The sequence below is a fragment of the Ovis canadensis genome, chromosome 1, assembly GCF_042477335.2.
Source record: "Ovis canadensis isolate MfBH-ARS-UI-01 breed Bighorn chromosome 1, ARS-UI_OviCan_v2, whole genome shotgun sequence".
Taxonomy (NCBI): Eukaryota; Metazoa; Chordata; class Mammalia; order Artiodactyla; family Bovidae; genus Ovis; species Ovis canadensis.
The window spans coordinates 18665516-18691533 of NC_091245.1; the positions used below are offsets into that span (position 1 = coordinate 18665516).

General features: G+C 54.6%; 1 protein-coding gene across 2 annotated transcripts; it reads left to right on the forward strand.

The window, feature by feature from the left end:
• On the forward strand, positions 1–22624 carry TIE1 (tyrosine kinase with immunoglobulin like and EGF like domains 1). Of its 2 annotated transcripts, none has more exons than XM_069588836.1 (24): positions 1–15; positions 2397–2525; positions 5416–5733; positions 5821–5931; positions 7409–7564; positions 7720–7851; positions 8011–8151; positions 8377–8505; positions 9268–9413; positions 9657–9801; positions 11887–12045; positions 12279–12416; positions 12607–12903; positions 13437–13727; positions 14409–14599; positions 17010–17220; positions 17382–17492; positions 17698–17888; positions 18882–18995; positions 19105–19175; positions 20270–20310; positions 20413–20509; positions 20595–20694; positions 22155–22624. In XM_069588836.1, exons 2-24 carry the CDS (start codon positions 2468–2470, stop codon positions 22224–22226), a joined length of 3420 nt encoding a protein of 1139 aa, XP_069444937.1. In that variant the 5' UTR covers positions 1–15; positions 2397–2467; the 3' UTR covers positions 22227–22624. The 2 variants fall into 2 exon arrangements, with proteins under 2 accessions (XP_069444937.1, XP_069444932.1); XM_069588831.1 differs by lacking the exon at positions 1–15 and adding an exon at positions 2156–2197.
• The last annotated feature ends 3394 nt before the right edge of the window (positions 22625–26018 follow it).

Here is a 26018-nt window from a genome sequence, read left to right on the forward strand (position 1 = left end):
ACATTCTAACTGAAGGTAAGTAAAACACGGCATTGGGAAAGTAAATTGGCATGGATTGTTTACTGAAAATCTCTGCTTCAGAGTTCCACAGGAGGCCTGGTTGCCCTTAACCCCTGGTGACCTGGCAAAACCCCTATATGTGACCATGTGACAAGAGCTGGCATTCCCACTATTTGCAGGAAGGTGGCTTTTGTGGCAGTGAATCATCAGCCTTGTGTGGAGTTGGTCATGCTGCTATTCTTGCTTCTTTAAAAAATAAGTTATCTTTAGCTCTATTATTATCAGCTTTGTTCTGGATTGGAAAGTTGACCTCACAAGGTGTAGACCTGCGTATCTGCATTAACATTATTCTTGGTCTGTAACTTTCCAGTGACTTTCCAGTGACTGAGACTTTAAAGCATGCATTATGGTTTAAGTATTACTATTGCAAGAGCAGATGTACACACAACCCACTCAAAATTTGTTGGTGCACAGACAGTTCATTCGTGACATTCTGTTTGTAAACAGATGGTATTTAAGTTGCTTGCAACGTAATCTCAACACATGTAAAAATACACTTTTATAGGACACTGTTTTATAATACAAATTCTTGTATACAAACTCTGCAAGACGTGCATTGTGTTCATCTACAGATCATTACTACTGAGTTCTGTTTCCCAGTTGAAAGTGGGGTGGCCAGATGGACCTGTAGTCTTTGCCATGTTACAGAGTCACAGAGCCTTAAACTTCATTCAGAGCAAACACCTGTGCCAGTAGCTGTCATTTTCCACAACAGATGCTGCCCAAGTGCTCTCTGTATACATACAAAATGACATTAGGCCTTCCCAGAAACAAGGGAAAAGTTCTGCCTACAACCCTGCCAGACAAACTGCCCCAGCATTTCCCAACTCCTTTCTTATGCCAGAGTCAAAGGTCTTAAAAGCTGAAGACTAAAGCATCAGCCACACCCATTCCCACCAGAGTCTTATCCACAAAAAGCTCTTCCCAGCCTCATACCTAGGAATGAGGAATCTGGGGGCCAACATGGTGGGGGTAGGGTGGGGGGTCTTCCCTGATCCATTTTTCAAACTACACCAGGAGTCAATGTCTCTCCTGGGAGTTTTCAGGGATTTTCTGAAGAGTCCCATGCCTAAACCAGCTCAGCTAGACTGCAGTGGCCCAGCTTCCCCCAGACAGTGAATTAGAGCCTAGTGGGTCCAAAAGAGGGTCTAGCTTTCACCTGGCAACAGATTCTGGAAGATGTCCCAGCCCCAAAGGGAAGGTTGATGTCCCAGCCCCAGAGGGAGGGTGTGGACTTCCAAACCAGTCCCCTAACCTAGCACCAGGTCTCACCCCACCCCAACCACTCCATTCGAGGCCAGAGGAGTCAGGTTTCACAAGCATGCCCAGCCACTCAATGGCTCCAACACGCTTCCCTCTGTTCCCTGCAAGGACAGACCCCACCCCCAGCCTGGCGGGCATTCTATGCCCATGGATGATGTTCTGCTCTGGCAACTGCCAGTGGAGAGGTGGCACCAGGGGAGGGAGAGACGAGGGGCACAGCAGATCCATGGGACTTCAGAGCCTTTGTCAAGGGCTAGGACTGCCTCCAGGCCGCTGTCAGCCCTCGAGAGTGCAGGCACTCTCTGGGCAGGGCTTCTGCTGCCCCAGTGTCCAAGGATAATGACATCAGGCAGACAGTGTGCTGAAGCCTCTGTTAGTGGCTTAAGCCAAGGATTGCAAATGCAGGAGATTCACCCCCTGTGCACTCTGTAGGTTGGCTTAGCATGAGCCCTGAGGAACGGCTAAGTCAGAAGCTCAGGTCCCAGCCTCGCCACGACCTCAGAGAGCCCTCAGGCCCTGCAGGCTCAGGCCTCAGTTTTGCTACCTGTAAACTGAGAGAATAACACAAGATTGAATCAAAGGGCTTTTGCCCTGAGTGTGTTGTTTTGTTCCGTTGTGTACATTCTGGACCCTTGTGTTACATACATGAACTGCTCTCTAGGACACCCATGTAACTGTGTCCTGGGGCGCAAACATAAGGAATCATGTGCTTGTGCTGGGGGAGGAGAGACCCCAGAACAATATCCTCCCCATCCCTTCTCAATAGGAGGAAGCCACCGACTTCCTCCCTTTCCTGTCTCCTGCCTCCTGCCTACTGGCAGGACTGAGGACCATGGGGAGAGGAGGGGAAGGGAAATGGCCCAACAGTCCCCAGGTCTGTCCTTACGACAACCCTCCCCCCACCCTAAGTGACCCCATTCCAGGACCTTCCAGGCCACACCTATCCCCAGACTAGGGGGGCCTAGGGGCCCAGAAGCAGGATAAGTCCTCCCCACCCCTCTCCCCTGCCACCCCTCCCACCCAAGCTAACTCATTTCCTCTTCCTCCCAAACACCAACACACTGACTGCACAGGCTGAGCAACCAGACCCAGCGACTGACCCTGGGCCCCGCTTGTGCTGGCTGGCGCAGTCAGCCTCCGGAGTATGGTCTGGCTGGAGCCCCCTTTGCTACTCCCCATCTTCTTCCTGGCTTCTCATGTTGGTAAGTCTCCCCTGAACCTCCCTGCCCAGGGTCTTGACTACCCCCACCCCCGAAAACCCTATCATCTTTGCGATCGCTTTCCTCCACACTGATTCACTAGAAAGTGGGATCGGGGCCTGGAAAACCCGGGCAGAAGCTAGGGACGGGGGGAGGGAAGCAGCCACAGACTGTGTCGGATTTGAACATCAGCGAGGAGCAGCAGAGCCTCTGGGCCCCCTGAAATTTCCAGGGGTGCTCCTACAGTCTGTGTGTGGGACTCAACTCAGTTATTCATTCGACAAACATTTATCGAGTACCAACAATATTCCAAGAGCTATAAGAGGCAGAGAACTTCTAGAGCTATACAACAGATTGAACGATGCTGACCTCCTATGGCTGTAGCTGGGTTTCAGTGAGGTAATTTACAAAGAGCACTTGCTAAGAGCTTCTGAATACGTGGTAGCCAATTCCTTCAGCGTGCTGCCCAAAGAGGATTAGAACACAAAGGCCACCTTGAGAGGCTTGCGGTCTAGTGGGAGACCCAGGACACTGGGTGAGCACGGCACAGACACAGAGGAGCACGGAAGAGTCAGCCTACTCTCCTTCAGGGTAGGAGATGGAAAGGGATCAGGACAAACTCCACTCAGAGGAGTGGTCTTCATTCCAGGGCAATCAGAACAAGAGACACAAGTCTCAGAGGCGTGGAAGTACAGGGAAGCGAGGGATTCTGGAGGGAACGCACAGCAGGAGGGGCAGTGGGAACTGCAAGGGAGCTCTACAGCAAGCTCTGCATCCTGGAGGGCAATAGGGAGCCACAGAAGGTTGTAGGCCAGAGAGTCACAAGGTCTCGAACGGGTCAGTTTGGAGGACAAGCTGAGGGAAGAGTGTGGCTATCAGGATGGTCCATGGAAGCAAGGATGAGAGTTAACAAGGGCAGACTTGAGGGTGGGGACGAAGTCTATAGAGGTTCTGAGGAAACAGAATTATTTTGTGACTGATTGGGGCAGTCAGAACAGTGCTTCAAAGTGTGGACTTTAGAGTCAGACAACCAGGCTCTGCCAGTTACTAATTGTATGCCCTTGGGTAAGTTATTTCTCTGAGCCTTAATTTTCCAGCTATAAAACTGGGGTAATAATACCCACCTCCCAGGAGAGCTGGGATGATAAAACAAGAGAACATAAGTAAAGACGTGGCATATAACTGATCTCCGATAGACTCATTATGATAGCAGCAGTATGAAATGTCTCGAAGTTTGTATCTCAGATGGGTTTTGCAGTCTGCTGAGGCAGGAAGTCCAGAGAAGAGCAAGTGTGGGGAGAGCCGAGAGACCTGCCCGGGGTTACTGATTCAGAAGTGATGGTGAAAGCCTGGAGAGGGGATGAGCTTGCTAGAGGAAGACTGGAGAATAATTTTTATGACCCTCCTCTGTGGATGGAAAGACACCAACTTCTGCAGAGTGTGAGGATCCAAAGGAAAACAGGTGCTTGGCACAGGACAGGCAGCCAGCTTCGTTTACTTGCGGCAGGCTTTCAAAGAATATCCATTGACAAGCAAAGTAGCATCTAAACCAACTAACCACTTGGCAGTGAACAGGCAAGGACAGAGTAGGAGGGGCTTGGGAAGGCATGGGGTCCCAGGGCTGAGGAGGCTCAGCTGAGCCTAGACTCCAGCGCTACGAGGTCCCTCCTGGCTCTGACTTCACACCCTATGCCCCAACCACTTTGAACTTGGACAGCCCCCTGTCCACACCATGATATTTTTCATTCCACATGTTTACTCAGGCTCTGGGACTTCCCAGGTGGCACTAGTGATAAAGAACCCACCTGCCAATGCTGGAGACATAAGATACGCCGCGGGTTAGATCCCTGGGTCAGGAAGATCCCCTGGAGAAGGAAACGGCAACCCACTCCAGTGTTCTTGCTGGAGAATCCCCAAGGACAGAGGAGCCAGGCAGGCTACAGTCTATGGGGTTGCAAAGAGTCGGACACGACTGAAGCAACTTAGCATGCACCAAGGCATGTCCTCTGCCTAGAAGGTCCTCCCCACCAATGACCTCTCCCTGTCCTCATCCTCAATCCCCACCCTGTATCCTGCTCAGCTTTAAGACCCTCCAGCTGTATCTTCCAGGAGGCACCTCTTCAGCCCCTATCTCCCACAGTTTCGTGCATTTGATAGGTATGTCCAGAGGAAGCTCTGTAGGAGGCAAAGGCCAAGGCCCACCTGGTGTCCATGCATGTTTCAGCCCCAAGTGGGCCCTAGGGCCTGCCCTCCCTGCTTCTGACCTTTTGCTGGGACCAGAGCTTTCTTCCCTTCTGCCCCATAACCACCTGGCTGCAGAATGCAGCCTCTCCCGCCTTCAATCCCAGCACAGCAAACCGGTCCAGATTCCGGAGTGACCTGGCAACCAGAGCAACGGGAGGGTCCCTCCAAGACACTTCTGATCTTTAGCGCTCTCCTAGCCGGCAATCTGGTGTTGAGGGGGGCAGAGTGGAGGGGGGAGGGAGAGCGGCTCCCCTTTGCGGAGCAGCTGTAGAGACAGGTCAGGAAAGGGCACTGCCAGGAATAGAGTGAGGAAACGGTGATGGGGCGCATAGATCATTCTTTCTTTCCGAAGGCTGGGCTGTAAAGGGAAGCCATCTGGCTGGAGAAAGGAGGGCATGGGGAGGCTAGGGAAGGGGCTTTGTTTTTGTTTTTGTTCTGTTAGGATGAAGAGACTCGAGGGAAAGGGGCCAGTGCACCGGGAAGGGGATAGAGACAGGAAGGGAGGCGGATGGACGTGCCTAATGAAGTGCAGTGCCTGGGGGGGAGGGGAGGAGAGGGGAGAGGCTTCGAGGAGAGGGGCGAGAGGTGGAGGGCGGGGCAGGGGGAGGGCCGGGACCCTGCCAGACCGGAGCTCGGTGTCCCGGCCCAGGGGCGGCGGTGGACCTGACGCTGCTGGCCGACCTGCGTCTGACCGAGCCCCAGCGCTTCTTCCTGACCTGCGTGTCCGGGGAGGCGGGGGCGGGCAGGGGCTCGGACGCCTGGGGGCCCCCGCTGCTGCTGGAGAAGGACGACCGCATCGTGCGCACGCCGCGGCCCGGGCAGCCCCCGCACACCGCCCGCAACGGCTCGAGCCGAGTGACGGTGCGCGGCTTCTCGCAGCCCTCCGACCTGGTGGGCGTCTTCTCCTGCGTGGGCGGCGCGGGGGCGCGGCGCACGCGCGTCCTCTATGTGCACAACAGCCCCGGGGGTGAGTCCGGCCGCCAGTGACTGGGGGTGGGGGAGGGGAGGAGGGGCTGCCCTTGACCCCTGACCCCGCCCTCCATCCGCCTCGCAGCCCACCTGCTCCCGGACAAGGTCACACACACAGTGAACAAGGGCGACACGGCTGTACTTTCCGCGCGGGTGCGCAAGGAGAAACAGACAGATGTGATCTGGAAGAGCAACGGTAAGGGAGGAGGCGTCTGAACTGGGTGGGCAGGTAAACCCTTAGTTCTGACACCCCGGCACCTCCGTGGCCCTGGAAGCTCCTAATGCTGGCCCCTGACACAGCCGTTACTCCATACACCTGTTACCCGCTCTGGCCAGCCTCCGGGCGGGGGGGGGGGGGGGGGGGGGGCATCCTTTCTCCTGCACCAGATCTGTGGGAAGCACCTGCATCCAACTCATCTCTGGCTGTGAGATGTCCTCCTGCTGTGCCTGGAGGACCAGCGGCCTCATGGTCCGCTGCCTCCTTCCCTGTCACCCCCCAGTTAGCTGTGTTAACCCCTCCCAGTTGGGCTCTCCCAGAAGTTAGCAAGTACTATCACAGCATGTCTGACAGGGAGCAGAAACCGCCCCCCCCCCCGCCCCCTGCTGAAGAAGAGAAGGGGTAACAAAGCCCCAGCACAGGCAAGGGACATTTGGCCTCTTCCAGAGATCTGTCCAGATGGGAGCGGGGGCCAGGGCAGGCCTGGGGATCTCAGCCCGGGCCTGCCCCCACCTAGCCCTGTCAGCTCCTCTGGCCACCGCGGAGGAGGAAGCCAGTTTTCTGTGTGGCCCCAAAGATTCCTGCCTCAGCTCTCACACCCGCTGCCCTTTGGCTGCCTCTTGAGTCCCTGGACTCCTGAGCCAAAGGTTTTGCCTCCTGAGCTCCAGGGTCCCTGAACTAATAAGAGGTGTGGAGTCAGGTAGACCTGTGTTCCCTAGAATCTCTCTTCCATCCTGAGCAAAGAGGAAGGGGGAGGGGTGCAGGGACAAGAACCCTAATATTAGGGTCCACAGATCCTGGAAGGAGAGGCTCCTGGGAATGAACTGCACAAAGAAGAGGGGAGAAGCATTCCAGGAGGAGGATTGATAAGAGCAAAGGCAGGAAGCTGTGAGATACCACATTGTTTCTGGAAGAGATAAAGCAGTTCAGGAATGCTAGAAGTCAAGATGTGGAGAGGTGTGGGGCTAAAGGGCTGCACGGTAGCCAAACTGGTGAAAATGATGTGTTGAGGAGTCCAACGCTGTCCCTTGGGCAGTGAAGAACTATTGAAGAGCTTAAGCAGGGCAGCTATGGTGGAGTCTATTGGAGGAAAATCTCACTGGTCACCCTGAGTGGAGGATGGACAGGAAGCAGGGAGACTGGAGGCAGAAAAACAGCTTGGAAGGCTGTGGGAGGCTGGGAGCAGGGTAGTGGCAAGTGAGCGTGGAGAAAAGCGGGCAGCTTTAGGAGACAAGGAGGACGTGGACTGAACAGGGTTGGTGATTTACTGAGTGGTTGGTGGAGCATGGAAAAGGCGCTGCCTCCTACATTCCTGGCTCAGGTCCAGACACTCGCTGGTGCCTTCCCCCTGTCTGTTCACTCTGCCTGACCCACACTAATGTGACTCGGGATAAGGTGGGCAGAGGTGTGATGCTCTTGTGTGATGCTGAGGCCCCTATCCCGTTTATGCCCCCAGGATCCTATTTCTACACCCTGGACTGGCACGAGGCCCAGGACGGGCAGTTTTTGCTGCAGCTCCCAAACGTGCAGCCATCATCGAGCGGCATCTACAGTGCCACATACCTGGAAGCCAGCCCGCTGGGCAGTGCCTTCTTTCGACTCATCGTGCGGGGTCAGGAGCAGAGGGCAGAGGTGGTGGGTGATATGGGAGGTTGGGTCCCCTGTGCATACTTCCTGTGGATCCCCCTGAGCCCCCAGGGGTGCCCCAGTCCTCAGAGGCAGTGGTTCAGTGGGTGAGGGTCAGCTGTTGAGAGTACATTCCTGCAGGCTGTGAGGCGGGGCGCTGGGGACAAGACTGTACCAAGGAATGCCCAGGCTGCCTGCATGGAGGTGTCTGCCATGACCAGGACGGCGAGTGTGTGTGCCCCCCTGGATTCACTGGGACCCGCTGTGAGCAGGGTAAGGAGGAGGGGGCACCAGGACCTGGGCAGGAGAGGATGCCAGGCTGGGAGAAGACTCTCAGACCACGAGAATGGACTTGGAGGGTGAGCATGTTCCAGGAGGTCTTGAACGCTGAGACCCAACAGAGGCTTCTATACCCACATGCCCTCTTTCTAGCCTGCAGAGAAGGCCGTTTTGGGCAGAGCTGCCAGGAGCAGTGCCCAGGCACATCAGGCTGCCGGGGCCTCACCTTCTGCCTCCCAGACCCCTACGGCTGTTCTTGTGGATCTGGATGGAGAGGAAGCCAGTGCCAGGAAGGTACGGACTGTCCCACCCTCTGTAGTCTCTGACCAGACAGCCGGCTGCAAGCCTGGCCCCAGCTCTTCCTTCTGGCCCTGGCACACCTCACACACCAAGCCCTCCACTGTCCCCTGCTCTCCTGACCAGTGCCCTCTCCACCAAGCCTGGCATCCCCCAGGCCCCAGCTGTGCCCTTGTTGCCCCCCGACCTGTGCCCCTCTAACTACACCGGCTCTGTGCCCAGCCTGTGCCCCAGGTCGTTTTGGAGCTGACTGCCGCCTCCAGTGCCAGTGCCAGAACGGTGGTACTTGTGACCGCTTCAGCGGCTGCGTCTGCCCCTCCGGGTGGCATGGGATGCACTGTGAGAAGTCAGGTATGAGCATGGGGGTGGCTCTGAGGAACAGGTCAGCTTCACCAGAGGCATCCCCCTGGCTCAAAGCCCCTCCTCCCCTGGGGATAGGCAGCAGCCCAGGGTGGGTGGGAGCCCCGAGGGAGCCCTGACCAACCCGAGAGAGTCAGGGAGGGCCTCTGGAAAGAGGCGTGATCTCAGATGGGGTATGAAGGACGGGAGAAAGATGGCTAGGGAGAGAGCAGGGCAAAGGCCGGGGGACTCAAGCTTTAATACCGGGACAGTGGCATGAGGAGAGGCTCTGGACGAGGTCAGAAGAGGTCAGCTCTTGGGGCGTTTGAATGACAGGCTGCAGGGTTCGCACTGAATATGATAGCCCCGCAGGGAGGGTTGATGAGGTCGGAGCGCTGTCAGGTGTGGGTTGAGAGAGGACCCCAGCTGCTGGGGAGGGAGTGGGAGCGCCCAGAGGATCTGTCACGGGGCCCAGAAATTAGAGAGGCCTGAACCAGGGTTCTGCCGGTGAGGCAGGCTGGCGAGGGGTCTGGTGTCGGTGTGGGAGGTTCTGAGGAGGCGGAGGGCACAAGAGGCAGATTCGGGGGCCAGTCAAGGTGGGCGTGAGGGCCTGGAGGTGTTGCCCGGACTTTGCTGGCTTGCAGGCCTGAGTGACTGGGATGCTGGCGGTGCCTCCTCTAAGATGAAAGACTCGGGGCGGGGGTAGGGGGCTCTGTGGCAGTCATGTGTCTGCCCTTATAGGGCCTCCAGGATGAGTGTCCCCTCTCTCCCCAGACCGGATCCCCCAGATCTTGGACACGGTCTCAGAACTGGAGTTCAACTTGGACACAACACCCCGGATCAACTGTGCCGCAGCGGGGAACCCCTTCCCAGTCCGGGGAAGCATGGAGCTCCGCAAGCCGGATGGCACGGTGCTCCTGGTGAGCCCCATGACCCCTGGGCCTCTGGGGGTCCAGGGCCTCTGCCCACCCCCAGGCTCCTCCACCCCTCGGGGCTTTCTGCAGGCTCTGCCCACTGGCCTGACCACAGCTCAAATTGGGTCAGGCTGATTGTTGAGGGACCACCTCCCAGTCTCTATCTCCTCGTCAGCCTGGACAAACACACACACCTCTGCCACATGGCACACTTTCCCTGAGGCCTGTCCCTGTCCCCGCCTCTCTCAGTCCACCAAGGCCATTGTGGAGCCAGACAGAACCACAGCTGAGTTTGAGGTGCCCCGCTTGGCTCTTGGGGACAGTGGACTCTGGGAATGCCGCGTGTCCACGTCTGGTGGCCAGGATAGTCGACGCTTCAGGATCAATGTCAAAGGTCAGTGATGTCCTGGGTCCATGGAGGATAGATGGCAGATAGAGTGGGCGCTAGGCGAGGCTGCTCAGATAGGAGCAGGAAGGGCAAGAGCATGTAAGGTCACAGCCCGGCACCAGGCAGAGAAGAGGGCTTGTGGTCAGCCTGAGGCCTGGACCGGGCACTCTCCAGGCTGGAGCATAGCTCAGTCCCACCTGGAAAGGGAACCCATGCCCCAGAAATGGGGCACTCTCCAGCCTTGCCCAGGGCAATGCTTCCTTTCTATCTCCCCCACCCCGCAGATACACAGTGCCTTTCTCTCCACTTCTGCGAGGCTGTGTTCCCTCCAACCCCAAGTCACACCACCGGGCACCCAGTGCTACAACAGGGGAGTGCCTGGGGCTGTGGACCTGTTTCATTTCCCAGAAGTGCTTCCTGGTGAATAAGGAGGCAGCTGCCAGTGCCCAAGACTGTTGAGAGCCAAGCACCCCCACCCCAGTCTAGGTGTCCCCCACCTTCTGCAGCACCATAAGCATCAGACGTTCACACCCCCTCCCACCCCCTGGTCCTCTTTCCCTGTGCTCCTGACCCCGCCGCCACCTCCCCTGACACAAGCCCAGACCTCTTGTCCCTCTCCCTCTTTCTCACTGTCCGACTCTGCTTCCCATCCTCTCTCTACTTCTCTGTCGCCCCCTCCACCACCCCAGGGTCCCACCTCCAGCCTTCCTCTTCTCACTCTCCCCAGGCCACTTGGCTTTGAATCTTCACTACCTATTCTAGCTCCATCATCTAAGCGAGTTACCTTGCCCCTCGTAGCTTGTTTCTCTCTCTGTAAAAGGAGGATATCAGCAATCCTACCAAGGGAGGATTGCCGTGAAGATTAGATTAGATGATGCGTTTAAGCATTTGGCACAGTGCCTGACACAGGGTATGTGGTCAATGTGTGTTGACATTTATTGCTATTAGTAGTTATAATGTCACCTAGTCCTAAGATTTCAACCATTCCCTGGCAACTCTCAGATAACGATCTGCAGCCTGGACCCCTCTCCTGGGCTCCAGACCTCTGTGTAATGGGGGTCTGGTTCTGAAGTCAGTGGGGAAGTCACCTGATGCACGAGTCAGGGGCCCTACTCCAGGTCACCTAATCCTCTGCGTGAGCCGCAGGCCCAGGGCTCCGTAGGATCCAAACTGGACCTTCCTCTCCCTCCAGGCCAGCACTTTTTCCTTACATGTGTGTTCCTGCCCGACAACATTGTCCCTTCCCACCCCTTCTACCACACCCCTGCATCCTCCTTGACCCTCCTCCCTTCCCCCATCCCTCCATTTATCCATGCATGCACTCATCCATACATATATCCATTTTCCTTAGAAAATCCGTCTGGTAAATGTTTGGACGAGGCAAGGGAACCAGTTGAGACATTAATGCAATAATCTGGACAGAAGAGCTAAGGCAGGAAAGACAGTGACCTTGGGGTGAGGAAGCTAAGCAGGAGCACAAAAGCTGTTTGGGATAAGATGGGCTGATTTTAGATGGCCTGGTCAGACAGACTTTGTTTAAACCCTGGCTGCATGTCCTTAAGCAGGTCGTTCCATGTCTCTGAGCCTCAGTTTCTTCATTCTTAAGATAGGAATGGTGAGCCCTGCCTAACGGCAGTTGTCAGAATTAGGGGCCGTGCACATGAAGTATCTGGGTCGAGCAGGTGCTTCATCACCTGCTGCTTTTTTTTTAATTAAGAGAGTGATGAATGATGGGGAGGGGCAGAGAGCTGGGTGACGCTGCCTTGGACTCGAGCCTTCTTTGTCCTCCCCCACATTGCATGGCAGAGTGCCCTCCCCCAAACCCCTGTCTGGCCATATCGCTTCCTCACTTAACATCTTCTGGGACACCCTCATCTCCTTGTTTCCGAGTCCCTACGCCCCGAGTTGTCCTCTCTAGGCCCTGGCCACTTTGATCATCTGTTGCACCTGGTCTCTCCCCAGCCCAGGGGGTTCCCCGGGTCCAAACTGAGACCCAGAGTTACCTTTGCTGCCCAGAGCGCAGAGTCTGCCTCTGTGTCTGAGGGCTGGGTGGGCTGTGTGGGCCACGCCTTACCCTGAGTCTCCTGGCAGTGCCGCCAGTGCCCCTGACCGCCCCGAGGCTCCTGGCCAAGCAGAGCCGCCAGCTCGTGGTCTCCCCGCTAGTCTCCTTCTCTGGGGACGGACCCGTCGCCTCCGTTCGCCTGCACTACAGGCCCCAGGACAGCACCATGGCCTGGTCGACCATCGTGGGTGAGGGGGCAAGAGCCAGGGGCGGGATGGGGCGCCAGACAGTAATGAGGGGGATGGAGGGGCGGAAGGGAGTGGGGAGTGTGCGCAGAAGAGAGGGGCGGAAGGGAGTGGGGAGTGTGCGCAGAAGAGAGGGGCGGAAGGGAGTGGGGAGTGTGCGCAGAAGAGAGGGGCGGAAGGGAGAGCGGAGGCTTCTGGACGGCGTTGGGACTGAATGCTGTGCACCCTGCCCCCAGTGGATCCCAGTGAGAACGTGACATTGATGAACCTGAGGCCAAAGACGGGATACAGTGTCCGTGTGCAGCTGAGCCGGCCGGGGGAAGGGGGCGAGGGGGCCTGGGGGCCTCCCACCCTTATGACCACAGACTGTCCTGGTGAGAGGCCCAGAGTCACCCCTTTCTGCTCCCCAGGGGTCACTGTCCCGTGCTCTCGCTCCGGGGTTGTCTCGGCCTGTCGGCCCCGGGGGTCCCTGCCTTTCCCACTGGAGGTTGTCCCTGGGGGTTCACCATCCCGTCCGGCCCCCAGGACCTACCAGACAGTTCTGACCTCTACCTCTGGCCCCAGAGCCCTTGTTGAAGCCGTGGCTGGAGGGCTGGCATGTGGAGGGCCCCGACCGGCTGCGAGTGAGCTGGTCCTTACCCCCGGTGCCGGGGCCGCTGGTGGGCGATGGTTTCCTGCTACGCCTGTGGGACGGGGCCCGGGGACAGGAGCGGCGGGAGAACGTCTCGTCCCCCCAGGCCCGCACTGCCCTCCTGACCGGACTCACGCCTGGCACCCACTACCAGCTGGACGTGCGGCTCTACCACTGCACCCTCCTGGGCCCGGCCTCGCCCGCTGCACGCGTGCTTCTGCCCCCCAGCGGTACGCTCGGGAGGGGGCGGCGGGCTCGTGATGAGGGAGGGCAGGGCACGCAGGGAACACACGGGGCCGGGAAGGACATGGGAGGTTACAGGAGCCTGGACGGACAGGCAGAGACCACAGGACGTGGAAACGGGCGCAGGGAGGATCTGGATGTCAGGAGACAGGGGCACAGGGAGGACAGGACACGGGAGGATCCAGGATGCCAGGAGGATGTGGGCCTCCGGGAGTGACTAGGAGAGAGGAGAGCCCAGGGAGGTCACTGGAGGGGGTGGGGTGTAAGGAGGACGTGGGGCCTGGGGGACATGGGGGCACTACGAGGAAGACTTGGGATGTCAGGGGAAGCAGAAGCTCATTGGTGAAGGAGGCCACAGCAAGAGGAATAGACAGCCCACGAAGAAGCAGGGAAGTTGGCAGCGGATCTCCCATTCTGGGGTCAGTAGAGCTGGGGACACAGCTAGAACGGCTCTGTCTGACCCCGCAGTCACACAGCCTGGTCCCATCTGAGCCCCCACTTCCCACCCCAATCTCCCCAGGGCCCCCAGCCCCCCGACACCTCCATGCCCAGGCCCTTTCAGACTCTGAGATCCAGTTGATGTGGCAGCGCCCCGAGGCTCCAGCCGGGCCTATATCCAAGTACATCGTGGAGGTGCAGGTGGCGGGGGGCTCCGGAGACCCGCTGTGGATGGACGTGGACAGGCCCGAGGAGACGAGCACCATCGTCCGCGGCCTTAACGCCAGCACGCGCTACCTCTTCCGCGTGCGGGCCAGTGTCCAGGGCCCCGGTGACTGGAGCAACGTGGTCGAACAGTCCACCTTGGGCAACGGTGAGATGAGGGGCCGCCCGGGCCACGGGGTTGGTCTCAGGTGCTCTCCCTGGCACGTGATCCTCTGCCTTGGATCTAGGGCCTCCTGGGCCCCTCCCAACAAGTGATATGACACCGGGCAGTGGGGGCCCTGACCCTTCCCTTCTTTCATTTTTTCCGTGTTTCTTTGGTGTGGCTCTTCTTCTTTTTTCTTTTTGGCTGCACTGGGTCGTCTTTGCTGTGTGCAGGCTTCCTCTGGTTGTGGCGATGGGGACGACTCTCTAGTTGCTGTGCTCAGACTCCTTATTGGAATGACTTCTCTCTTGTCGCGGAGCACAGGCTTTAGTAGTTGTGGTCCGAGGGCTCTGATGTGGAGGCTCAGTAGTTGTAGCACACAGGCTTAGTTGCCCCGAGGTGTGAGGAATCTTCCAGAACCAGGGATCGAACCCCTGTGGGCCGGCATTGGCAGGCGCATTCTTAACCACTGAATCACCAGGGGAGCCCGACCCTTCCCTTTTATGACCCACTGTCCGAGTGCTGGGAAAATCATGACATTCCAGCAACCTGCTGGTCCCAGGCCTGACATCCCCGCTCCCTCCCTGGTACTGGGACCTCTGACCTCCACCTCTGTGTGCCCCCGTGGTGGCCTCCAGGTTCCCTGATCCAGGCATCTCTGTGATCTGCCCCTCTTCTGGTGTCCAGGGCTGCAGATTGAGGGCCCAGTCCAAGAGATCCATGCAGCTGAAGAGGGCCTGGATCAACAGCTGGTCCTGGCTGTGGTGGGCTCTGTGTCTGCCACCTGCCTCACCATCCTGGCTGCCCTCCTCACGTTGGCGTGCATCCGCAAAAGCTGCCTGCATCGCAGACGCACCTTCACCTACCAATCAGGATCGGTCAGTCACCTGTACCCACCGCTGGGCACACGTGTGCAGACCCTATGTATATATGTGTCTACCTATATACACACAAGTATTTGTACACTGTGAGTGTGTATGTGTGCACGCATGGATGTTTAGGTGTAAGACTATACTCAACAGCATACTGCTGCTGCTACTGCTAAGTCACTTCAGTCGTGTCCGACTCTGTGCGACCCCATAGACGGCAGCCCACCAGGCTCCCCCTTCCCTGGGATTCTCTAGGCAAGAACACTGGAGTGGGTTGCCATTTCCTTCTCCAACAGCATACAAGGGTGCAATCTGTAATTTTCTCCATTTCTATAGAATTGAACTCAGCTCCTGAGCCCAGGTATATTAGTCATGAAATATGTAGTATTCCCAGTTCAGAATCATTCAGTTATGTCCATGTTGCACCAGGGTCAGTTCGGGGTTCTCCCCCTTCCCATGAGGGGTGATGGATGCTTGGGAAGCCTGATGAGAACATGGAGAATGCCTGGGCTTCATGAGGACCTCTCTCTGGCCAGGCCCTCCTGCACGCATCGGTGACTCATGTCCTCAGCCCTTCTGTAACCTCCTTTGGGCCACAAGGGCACTTGCACTTTGAGTTCCTCATCCCAATCTCCATCTTTGCAAATCCCAGGGCCTCCTTGGACTTAAGAACTCCAAGGGCCTTCCCTGACCCTGCAGAGAGCAGCATATTCTGCAGCCCTCAGACCCATTGCTGCAGCTCCTCCTCCAACTGTTTCTACCGCTTTCGAGTTGAGCTGAGCCTGCAGCCTCACCTGTCACACTCCTTGCGAGAAGCACAGGCATCCCTACTCTTCTTGTCTTCCCTGTAAACCTGAGCACCAGGCCCCCACTGAGGGGGTAAGGACTGGGGGAGGGTGCTAACCCCCCTTCAGGAGCCCCAGCATCACCCCATCTGTCACCTCCCTCCACCTCTCTCTCCTCTGGAATCTTCCCCACTGTTGTCACTTATGATCCAAACTCTGCCCTGGGTCCTCTGTGCCTGGACTCGGTATTTACAGAGAAGTTTTGGCATTGAAAAAAAAAAAAACCCTCTTCTCTCTCAAGGGCTGATCCTTGTGATAGAAAGCCTAGTGTCCAAGGCTGTTGTCTCTACCAGGCCTCTAAAATACTCCCTTCAGAGATTCAATCGGCTTCTTTGTTCCAGGCTGTGTTGACCTCCCTCTGAGGTCAGTTGTGTGCAAAAAGCGGCCTGGCTGTGGTGGGGGAGGGTCAGGGGTATGAATGTGAAGGGAAGGAGCAGGAAAGTAGCCTTAAACGGATGTAGCATCCTAACATATATCAAGACATACCCCTGCCCCAGGCACCTCTGTGCGGGTATCTGTGTGCATGAATGCGTGTGCTGGGCGTGAGTGTGCCCATCTGTGAATGCCCCCATCTGCATGCACCTGTATCCCTGACGTGTGTCCCTCCACTTGCTCTCCCGTACAAGCGCATGTGCACATGCACCCCTCACGGGCGCCCTGCCTACTGGCCTCCTCTAGAACGCGTGCATGTGCATGCCGGTGTGCGCTCTCGGTTGTCTATGTTTCATGTGAATCCATGTGACCTGTGTCCTCAGACCTCTCCCGTCAAGCTGGGCTGCAGCTCATATAGGGATCCACACCCCAACAGACCTATCTTAACCATTCTTTCTATTCTCATATTGGCGCTGCCCGTGGTCCCATTCAGCTATTTCCTTTCCCTGCTCTCAGCCCTGCCCAGGTGGCCCAGGTCCTACTTGGCTAGGACAAATGGATGGTCTTCTCTGTTATGTTCTTTCTGTCTTCAGGTCCTGGGTGGTTTGAGAGCTATGGGCGCTGCCAAGTGGATGGACAGGGGTCATCTCTGCTTCTCTGCTATGGAGAAGAAAACCACTCCACTGGCTGCCCGCTGCTCTAGGCTTAGCATGGAGTAGGTACTCACTAAACATACCCCGATCCACTGCCCAAGGCCAGAATCCACTCCAGAGCATCCCTGGTGACAACACAGCCTGGCCGGGGGATTGGCAGAGTAAGGGGAGGCTCATTGCTCCCATCACAGCTCACTCCAGTGCCTCTTGGTTTCAGTGTTAGGAGTATCAACCTTCCACTGACTCATGCCGTGGCTTCCAGCGATTTTACCCACTCCGTGTTCCTTCAGAGCCCACACTCTAGATCTCCAGCCTGCAGTCTCTGCATTTCTCTCTGGACATCTGTCTACCCACTGGCCCGCCTGTGGCTCCATCCCATATGATTCTGTCTCAGTATGCGTCCTTTGTCTGTCCATGCCTGGCTGGCCACCAGGGTGCCCTCTGTCTGGGTCTCTGTTTGTCTGATCACTGTTTTGTCTGCCTGTCTCTGCATCTTGCTGCCCCTGTCTCTTGTGTGGACTGTCTGCCTACTTGTCCCATCCTGTGAAGGGCGAGGAGACCATTCTGCAGTTCAGCTCAGGCACCTTGACACTGACCCGGCGGCCAAAACCTCAGCCCGAGCCCCTAAATTACCCAGTGCTGGAGTGGGAGGACATCACCTTTGAGGATCTCATTGGAGAGGGTAACTTCGGCCAGGTCATCCGGGCCATGATCAAGAAGGATGGACTCAAGATGAACGCCGCCATCAAGATGCTGAAAGGTCCGCTGAGAGCAACCCCTGCCCCAGCCCTGACCTTCTCCTTTCTCCCTCAACGCTAGGCCCCACCTAGCTTCCACCAGCAACTGGCCCCAGCCCTCAACAGCCCACACCCTTTCTCCAGAATTATTTCCGGCAAAAGTGATATTGGATTCTTTACACAGAGTATGCCTCTGAAAATGATCATCGTGACTTTGCGGGAGAACTGGAAGTTCTGTGCAAATTGGGGCATCATCCGAACATCATCAACCTCTTGGGGGCCTGTGAGAACCGAGGTGAGCCCCCAACTCATCCCCTACCCCTTCTTCCAAACCCATCATCAGCCAATACCTTTAGTAGCTTATAGGAAGCTTCAGAACACCAAAACATCACTACTGGTTCTCCTTCATGCACCAGGTTCTCTATCTAGTACCATAAGGTGCCTGCTGCCATCCCAGGTGTCTGAGTATAAATCACCACCCTGTATTCCTCACCTCCCAGGTTATTTGTATATCGCCATTGAATATGCCCCCTATGGGAATCTGCTGGATTTTCTGCGCAAGAGCCGGGTCCTGGAAACTGACCCAGCTTTTGCCCGGGAACATGGAACAGCCTCCACCCTCAGCTCCCGGCAGCTGCTGCGTTTTGCCAGTGATGCTGCCAATGGCATGCAGTACCTGAGTGAGAAGCAGGTGTGTGTGTGTGTGTGTGTGTGTGTGTGTGTGTGTGTGTGTGTGTGTGTCTGTCTGTCTGTCTGTCTGTCTTTGGGGAAGGTGGGCTAGAGGGATGAGGGGAGACCATCAAGTGAACTTCAGGAGATCAAATCGGCAGGCTCTAATTGGATATGGGATTGAGGATAGAGAGGATGTGACCCCAAGCTGCTGGCCTGGGTGAGTGGGTGAGACCACCCCCAAAGCAGGTCTGTGTTTGGGGGTGTGGCTTAGCATTTTGCAATGGTCAGCCTAGAACCCAGAAAGGAGGCCTGGACCAGGGACAACAGTCTGGCAGCTGTCACTTCAAAGATAGGGGTGCTGGTGGCCAGGGAGTGGGTGAGACTCACCAGAAGAAGGGTGGAACAGACGGGAAGCCTGAACCCAAGTCCAAGGACACCCCGCTTGAATGAAAGGGGGGAGGGGATGTGAGACTGAAGGGAGGCATTTTGAAGTTGCTAATGTATTGAGCATCTTTGAAAGCAGAGGGCAGGGGGCGAAGGCCGAGGGAGGGGTGATAGAGCAAGGTCTCTGAGGAAGGTAGAGGGCCCAATGGGGAGGATCTGGAACTCAAGGGAGAGATCACTTTGGGCAAGAGAAGGGCCTTTCCACTCTCATCAGTGGAGCAGGGGTCGGGGAGAGGTCAGGGAGAGACGGGGTCAGGGAGCATTCAAAGAGAAGGTCCAGTGTGGTCACTGGGGAAAAGTCAACCATTGTCCCAGGAGAAGGATACAGCCTGAACTTGGCCATGGCCCAGATCACAAGTAGGAAGGGATGACAGCCCCCACTGTGGTTTTTCCCAGGCACGAGACTCTGATCCAGGTTGAGGCCTGGGGTAGGTGGGCAAAAGAGTAAAGGGCTACTAAAGGCACAGAGGGGGCCAGGAAGCCAGCCATGAGGCGGACCCCCTCCCTGGCGCTGGAGTCCCAGGCTCCGTCATCCTCCATCGTCCCTGACTTCTAACCGTGCCTGCAGTTCATCCACAGGGACTTGGCTGCCCGAAACGTGCTGGTCGGAGAGAACCTGGCCTCCAAGATTGCAGACTTTGGCCTTTCTCGGGGGGAGGAGGTTTATGTAAAGAAGACTATGGTGAGTCTCCTTCAGTCCTCCCCTTCGGGGCCGTGCCTCACCCTGCCTCCCAGAACCTGCTGAACAGCCCTTTCTCCTTACCCAACCCCTCAAACCCTCTCCCTCCCAGGGGCGTCTCCCAGTGCGCTGGATGGCCATTGAGTCTCTGAACTACAGCGTCTACACCACCAAGAGTGATGTGTGAGTGTGGGAGTGCAGACAAGCAGGAGGGTTTGGTCCCCTAAGGATGCGTGTAGGTGTGACCTGGACACACCTCAGAGATGTCTCAGGTTGTCCAAGGCATGACTTGGCTGCCCCGAGGGTGTATTCCAGGTATGACACAGATGTGACACGGATGTGTCTTAAGCATGCCTTGGCCATGCCCAGCATCTTAATGGGAAGGTGGGGTTGGGAGGGGGGGAAGGAAGCTTCATCTTGGAAGGTGTTTCAGAGGTAGCATTGGAGTAGGAGAGGTTTAGGGCTGTGTTTGACTAAGAGACTGGAGGATGCCTTGGAGAGGTATGGGGCTGCTGGCGGATAATGCCTGGGTAAATGGAGAGACCACTCGAAAGAATGCTCTGACCTTCCTCTCTGAAGGGCAGGTCATCCCCACTGGAGAACCTAACCAGAGCATGACCCCTAAGAAGCCGCTTCTGCGCTCCCTCCTCCAGACAGCCACCCCGGCCCTTCTCTTCAACCTGGCCTGCTCAGCACTCCAGCCCTGGTCCTGGCCCTTCCCCAAGCTCTTTGGCCTGGCCTGCCTAGCTCACTGTCTACCACACCAGCACCCCTCTAACCACTACCCCCTGCTTCCTACTTCTGCCCCAGGTCCCCTGAAATGTCTCCCCCAACTAGAACTCCCACCCTGGCCTCAGCCACCTCTCATCTTCCCAGCTGCTGTTATAATATAAGAGGCAGCTAAGAGCAAGGGCTTTGCAGCCAGACTGCCAGAGTTTGAATCCCAGCTCTGCCACTTGCTAACTGTGTGACCTTGGTGAGCTAGCTAGCCTCTCAGTGCCTCAGTGTCCCTGTCTGTGAAATGGGGATAATAATAGTGCCTATATCGTAGGGTTGGTGTGTGGGGTAGATGAATTAACATATACATTAAATGATGACTGCCTGGCCCACAGCAAGTGCACAGTAAAAATGTTAGCTGTGATTATGTTGAGCCTGGGAGGCTGTGAAGGAATTTCAGTAGCAGAGACCATACCTGGCCAAGGCTGGTAGGTAGGTAGACATTAAGCTGCTGGGCCCCAGGGCCTAGAAGGTAACTCAGTGCATCCTCCTCATTTCAGTTGGTCTTTTGGGGTCCTCCTCTGGGAGATCGTGAGCCTTGGTGAGTCCCTGAGCCCTGTTCCCCAGAGGGCCCCCACCTTTCCCTGACCCCTCATCCCCCTCCTCCTGGGCCCTGGGTTAAGAGAGCATCGCCCTCCCACAGGGGGCACCCCATACTGCGGCATGACGTGTGCCGAGCTATATGAGAAGCTGCCACAGGGTTACCGCATGGAGCAGCCTCGCAACTGTGACGATGAAGTGTAAGTCCCTCAGCCTCGAGCCCCGGGCCCCCTGTCAGTCACCCCAGCAGGCCCTGACCCTCATCTCATCGATCCCCACCCGCAGGTACGAGCTGATGCGGCAGTGCTGGCGGGACCGTCCGTACGAGCGACCCCCCTTTGCCCAGATCGCGCTACAGCTGGGCCGAATGCTGGAAGCCAGGAAGGTGAGGAGAGCACCAGGGTGTGGGGAGAGCTGGGCTCACTGAGCTCACAGAGTGCCCTCACAGTGCCCACAGGAGCCAGAAGGCAGCAGTCTCTGTGGCCCTGTCCCCACCAACAGCTGCACCACAGCTAAACTGGGCCCTGGGGTGTAGTGCCCTGTCTAGCTCTCACTGAGTGGGACACTCAGCCTTTCTAAAGCCTTCCAAGGCCACTGATCAGCTTCAGCAGCAAGTCCCTGTCCCAGAGCCCATGTCCAGGACTCCCTGCTTTCCTCTGCTGGGGTCATCAGTCCTTTCTCATCATGGACACCTCTTCTCACCTGGCACAGTGCCAGGGTGGAATGCATGAATGGTCAGCTCACCAAATGGATGGATGGATAACACAGTAACTGAACAAATGCATGTATAGAATTAGTGGATGAATGATATAATAATCATACACATAAACCAATTAAGGGAATTCCTTAATTGCTTGGTGGTCCAGTGGTTAGGATGCCACGATTCCACTACAGGAGGCACAGGTTTGCTCCCTCGTCTGGGAACTAAGATCCTGTGAGCCGCGTGACAAAAAAACACGTGATTAACTGAATCTAATGTAACAATATTATAAGTAAATGATAATAATAATACTATAAGTAAATGAGTTATCAAATAAATCTAAGTGAAGAAGTACGTGAAAATGAGTAATGTGAAAACAGCACTTAAATATGAATTAATGACTAGTTATAGGAATTATTAAACTACCTTAGGAATGAAGGAATGATCAAATAACCATGAAAGCGAAAGTTGCTCAGTCATGTCTGACTCTTTGCAATCCCAAGGACTATACATTCCATGGAATTCTCCAGGCTAGAATACTGGAGTGAGTAGCCATTTCCTTCACCAGGGGATCTTCCCAACCCAGGGATCGAACCAAGTCTCCCACATTGCAGGTGGATTCTTTACCAGCTGAGCCACCAGGGAAGCCCAAGAATACTGGAGCGGGTGGCCTATCCCTTCTCCAGGGGATCTTCCTGACCCAGGAATTGAACTGGGGTCTCCTGCATTGCAGGCAGATTCTTTACCAACTGAGCTAAGTAGTTATAGGAATTATTCAACTATCTTAAGAATGAAGGAATAGTCAAGCAACCATAAAAATGGGTAAATCAGCAGAAATAGCCTTGTGAATACAAGAATAAGTAAATGAATGGATGAATGCATTAGCCATCAATTCAGTAGATAAGGGCACGAAAAAACACCTAGCTACCATTGTGTCAGGGGTCTCTCATGTTAGCTTCCCAGCTGTGGTCTGATATTCTTGCTGCTCTGGGCTGGTGAGGACCACCCTTGGCCATGGGGTCATCTTGAGTCTCCAGTACGGATCAGTGTCTCTTCCCGTACCCCAACCATATGGAAGTCAAGGACCTCCAGGGCAGGCATACCCCAGTCCCTGGCCCCCGACTAAAGCTTGCTTTGCTCCCCAGGCCTATGTGAACATGTCGCTGTTTGAGAACTTCACATACGCAGGCATTGACGCTACAGCTGAGGAGGCCTGAGCGACTGTCCGACCAGATCCTGGCTCTGCTGGCCAGAGCACACTCGGCTCTCCAACCTGTGACTGCTGATCCTTGTTGCCTGAGCTGCCTCAAGGAATTGGTTTTTAACTTAAGGAAGAAAAATGGAGATCCAGGGATGGGGTGGGCTTGGGGGGGGGGGTGGGTCCTCACCCTTGGCAGTTGCTCCCAGTGCCTCCTGCATCACTGATAGCCACCCTCACATCCTTCCTTCTGGCTCAGCTGCTCCAGAGCTGTTTGCGCTCTTCTGCTCCCTCCACTCAAACCCCCGCTTCACCCCCTCCATTCAAGCTAGCACTCACACCACTAATGTGCAGTTTTCAGCTGCGCCCTACTCCCAGCCTCGTAATCAGGAAAAATAAATGCTCTGAGAAGCTCCATCCAATGTCTACCTTTTACTGCTGGTCAACCCCAGAGAAAAGTTAAACCAAAGAGGGAGAAACTGTACTTTCCAAGAAAAGAAATGCTCTCCCTTGTTACACTGTCATTATTTCAAGCTCTCCATGATGGGAGGTGTCCTGAAAGACCCATTTTACACATACACTGCCCCCACATCGGGCTTCCCTGATAGCTTAGTTGGTAAAGAATCTGCCTGCAATACAGGAGACCCTGGTTCAATCCCTGGATTGGGAAGATCCTCTAGAGAGGGGAAAGACTACCATGGAGAATTCCATGGACTGTATAGTCCATGGGGCCGCAAAGAGTCAGACTGAATGACTTTCACTTCGTAATCACTCCCTCACATCACTATCATAATGAGAAGCCCAGTTTTCCCCTAGTCTCTTCCCTGTTCTCCAGCCTCTACTACCAATATGTCTCCCTAGACAGCTGCCAGTCTAGGATTCTTTGCTCTGTCCAAATAGTCTCTCCCAGCATCGGCTCTAGCCCAGCCTCAGTTCAGACTGAGCACCAGACAGAGTCTGGCCTGTCTGGAGTGCCCATTTTCCTTTTGTCTCTAGGCAGCCTTCCCTGGCTTGGTACTGCCCAGCTTGTGGGCCCCAAAGGAGGAAGGCAGAAGTCATTTCCAGCTTCAGTCAGTCCCAGCAGGATGCCCTTGCCTTCTTCAGAGTCTCTCAGTGTTTGGGGAGGCTCTCCCTGTCCTGAAAGCTAGGACCACATCACTGCCCCTGCTGTGTGGGCTTCAGCTTTGCCCATCCTTTTGCTGTCCCAGCTGACCTCAGGTTTCTCTCCCACTGCTCCTTAAAAACAAGATGTCTTGCTTCTCACACTTTTTCAGAGAATCAGATAAAATCAAAGAAGCCATAACATAACATGACATTATGATTCAGTTCAGTGCAGTCACTCAGTCATGTCCAACTCTTTGCAACCCCATGAATCGCAGCACGCCAGGCCTCCCTGTCCATCACCATCTCCCGGAGTTCACTCAGACTCATATCCGTCAAGTCAGTGATGCCATCCAGCCATCTCATCCTCTGTCGTCCCCTTTTCCTCCTGCCCCCAATCCCTCCCAGCATCAGAGTTTTTTCCAATGAGTCAACTCTTCGCATGAGGTGGCCAAAGTACTGGAGTTTCAGCTTTAGCATCATTCTTTCCAAAGAACACCCAGGGCTGATCTCCTTTAGAATGGACTGGTTGGATCTCCTTGCAGAAGAAGGGGCTCTCAAGACTCTTCTCCAACACCACAGTTCAAAAGCAGCAATTCTTCGGCACTCAGCTTTCTTCACTGTCCAAATGTCGCATCCATACATAACAACTGGAAAAACCATAGCCTTGACTCCTTTGTTGGCAAAGTAATATCTCTGCTTTTCAATATGCTATCTAGGTTGGTCATAACTTTTCTTCCAAGGAGTAAGCATCTTTTAATTTTATGGCTGCAGTCACCATCTGCAGTGATATGGTTAACAGCATAGTTTGTGGAATCACATAGACCATGTCCAAGCCCTGGCTTTATCACTTACTATCTGTGTGACCTTGGTCAACTCACTTAACCTCTCTGAGCTTCAGCTCTCTCCTCTGAAAAATGGAGTTAGTAATAGGTACCTCCCTGTTGTTAGCACTGAATATGATCACAGCACTGAACCTTGGAAGTAGTATTCAGTAAGTGTCAGCTGATAACATTATATACAAATACAGGAGGTTGGGGGAGGGGTATACTCCAAAAAGACTTCAGTGCTAAGAGACTTTAAGAAGAAATTAACGGGAGTAAATGGGAGGCTATGCATGTTAAGGGAGATGGTATTTGCTCAGATGAAATTCCATTTCTGATCTATTGCAGGGCTATTTCCAGGTCCAGGATGGAAGGATTAAAACGTTATCTCTGATAGGGACCAACATATAAACAAAGTTGCCCTTGTGGGATGACAGATCTGTAAACAAACTAAAATACAGTGGTGTATGCTATAGGAGCAGGAGGGGGATCTGGGGGATACACAGAAAGAAGATGCAGTCAGGAAAGCTTTTCCAGGAAAAGCGACATTTTAATATGGGCCGTGTCTGGCAGAGGAAAAAACACCTGTAATATTTGGTACGTTCAAGAGCTGCAAAGAGTTCCCCGTGGCTGAAACAAAGTGAAAACATAGCTCTGTGAGGGTAATGACCCCAGAGAGGCGACACGGGCCAGCCTGTGCTGAACCTTATAGGCACTATTAAGGATATGGGTCTTTATCCTTAGGGCAAAGGTCAGCCATAAAAGAACTGGATGTAGGGGTGTGTCATGATCAGTTTTGCATTTTTGAAAAGATCACTAGCAAATATGTAGAGAATGGATCATAGAGGAACAAGGTGAAGATATGCCTATAAATTAGAAACCTTCAATAAAATAGACAATTACCTAGAGCTTCACTTGTGGCCCAGTGGTTCAGATTCCAGATTTCTACTGTAGGGGACACGGGTTCAATCCCTGGTCCGGGAAGATCCCACTTGTTGTGGGGCAACTAAGCCTGAGAGCCACGCCTACTGAAGCCTGCTCAGCTAGAGCCTGTGCTTCACAGCAAGAGAAGCCGCCGCAGTGAGACGTCCACACCACAACTAGAGGGTAGCCCCCACTCACCACAACTAAAGAAAGCCCATGTGTGCAGCATCAAGAACCATAACCATAACCATTAACAACTAAATCATTTTTTTTAAATAGACAAACTCCTAGAAAGACAGGAACTACCAAAATTGACTCAAGAAAAAATAGGCATTTTGAATAGGCTTAGGACAAGTAAAGAGATTAAATTAGTAATAAGAAAGCAACCTACAAAGAAAAGCCCATGCCCAGATGACTTCGCTGGTAAATTCTACCAAATGCTTTAAAAATAAATACAAACTATTCACAAACTCTTCAAAAATAGAAGAAAGAGTATCTCCCATTTCATTCTGTAAGACCAGTATTACCCTGATACCCAAAGCAGACAAAGATATCACAAGAAAACAGTGAGCCAATATAGCTTATGAATATAGACACAAAAATTCTCAAGAAAATAGTAGCAAACGGAATCCAACAACATATAAAAAGGATTATATAACATAACCAAGTGGGCTTTATCCCAGGTCTATAAGGTTGGTTCAGCATCCAAAAATTAGTTAGTATAATATGAATGCATGATCATCTTAATAGGCACAGAAAAAGCATTTGACAAAATCCAACACACTTTCATGTTTTAAAAAAGAAACTAAAACTAAGAGTAAACGGAAACCTCATCGACCTTATACAGGGTATTTACAAAAATCCACGTCATACTTAATGAATGCTTTCCCCCTAAGAAAAGGAAGAAACAAGACAAAGATATCTGTTTTCCTACTTCTATTCAACACTGTACTGGAGGTTCT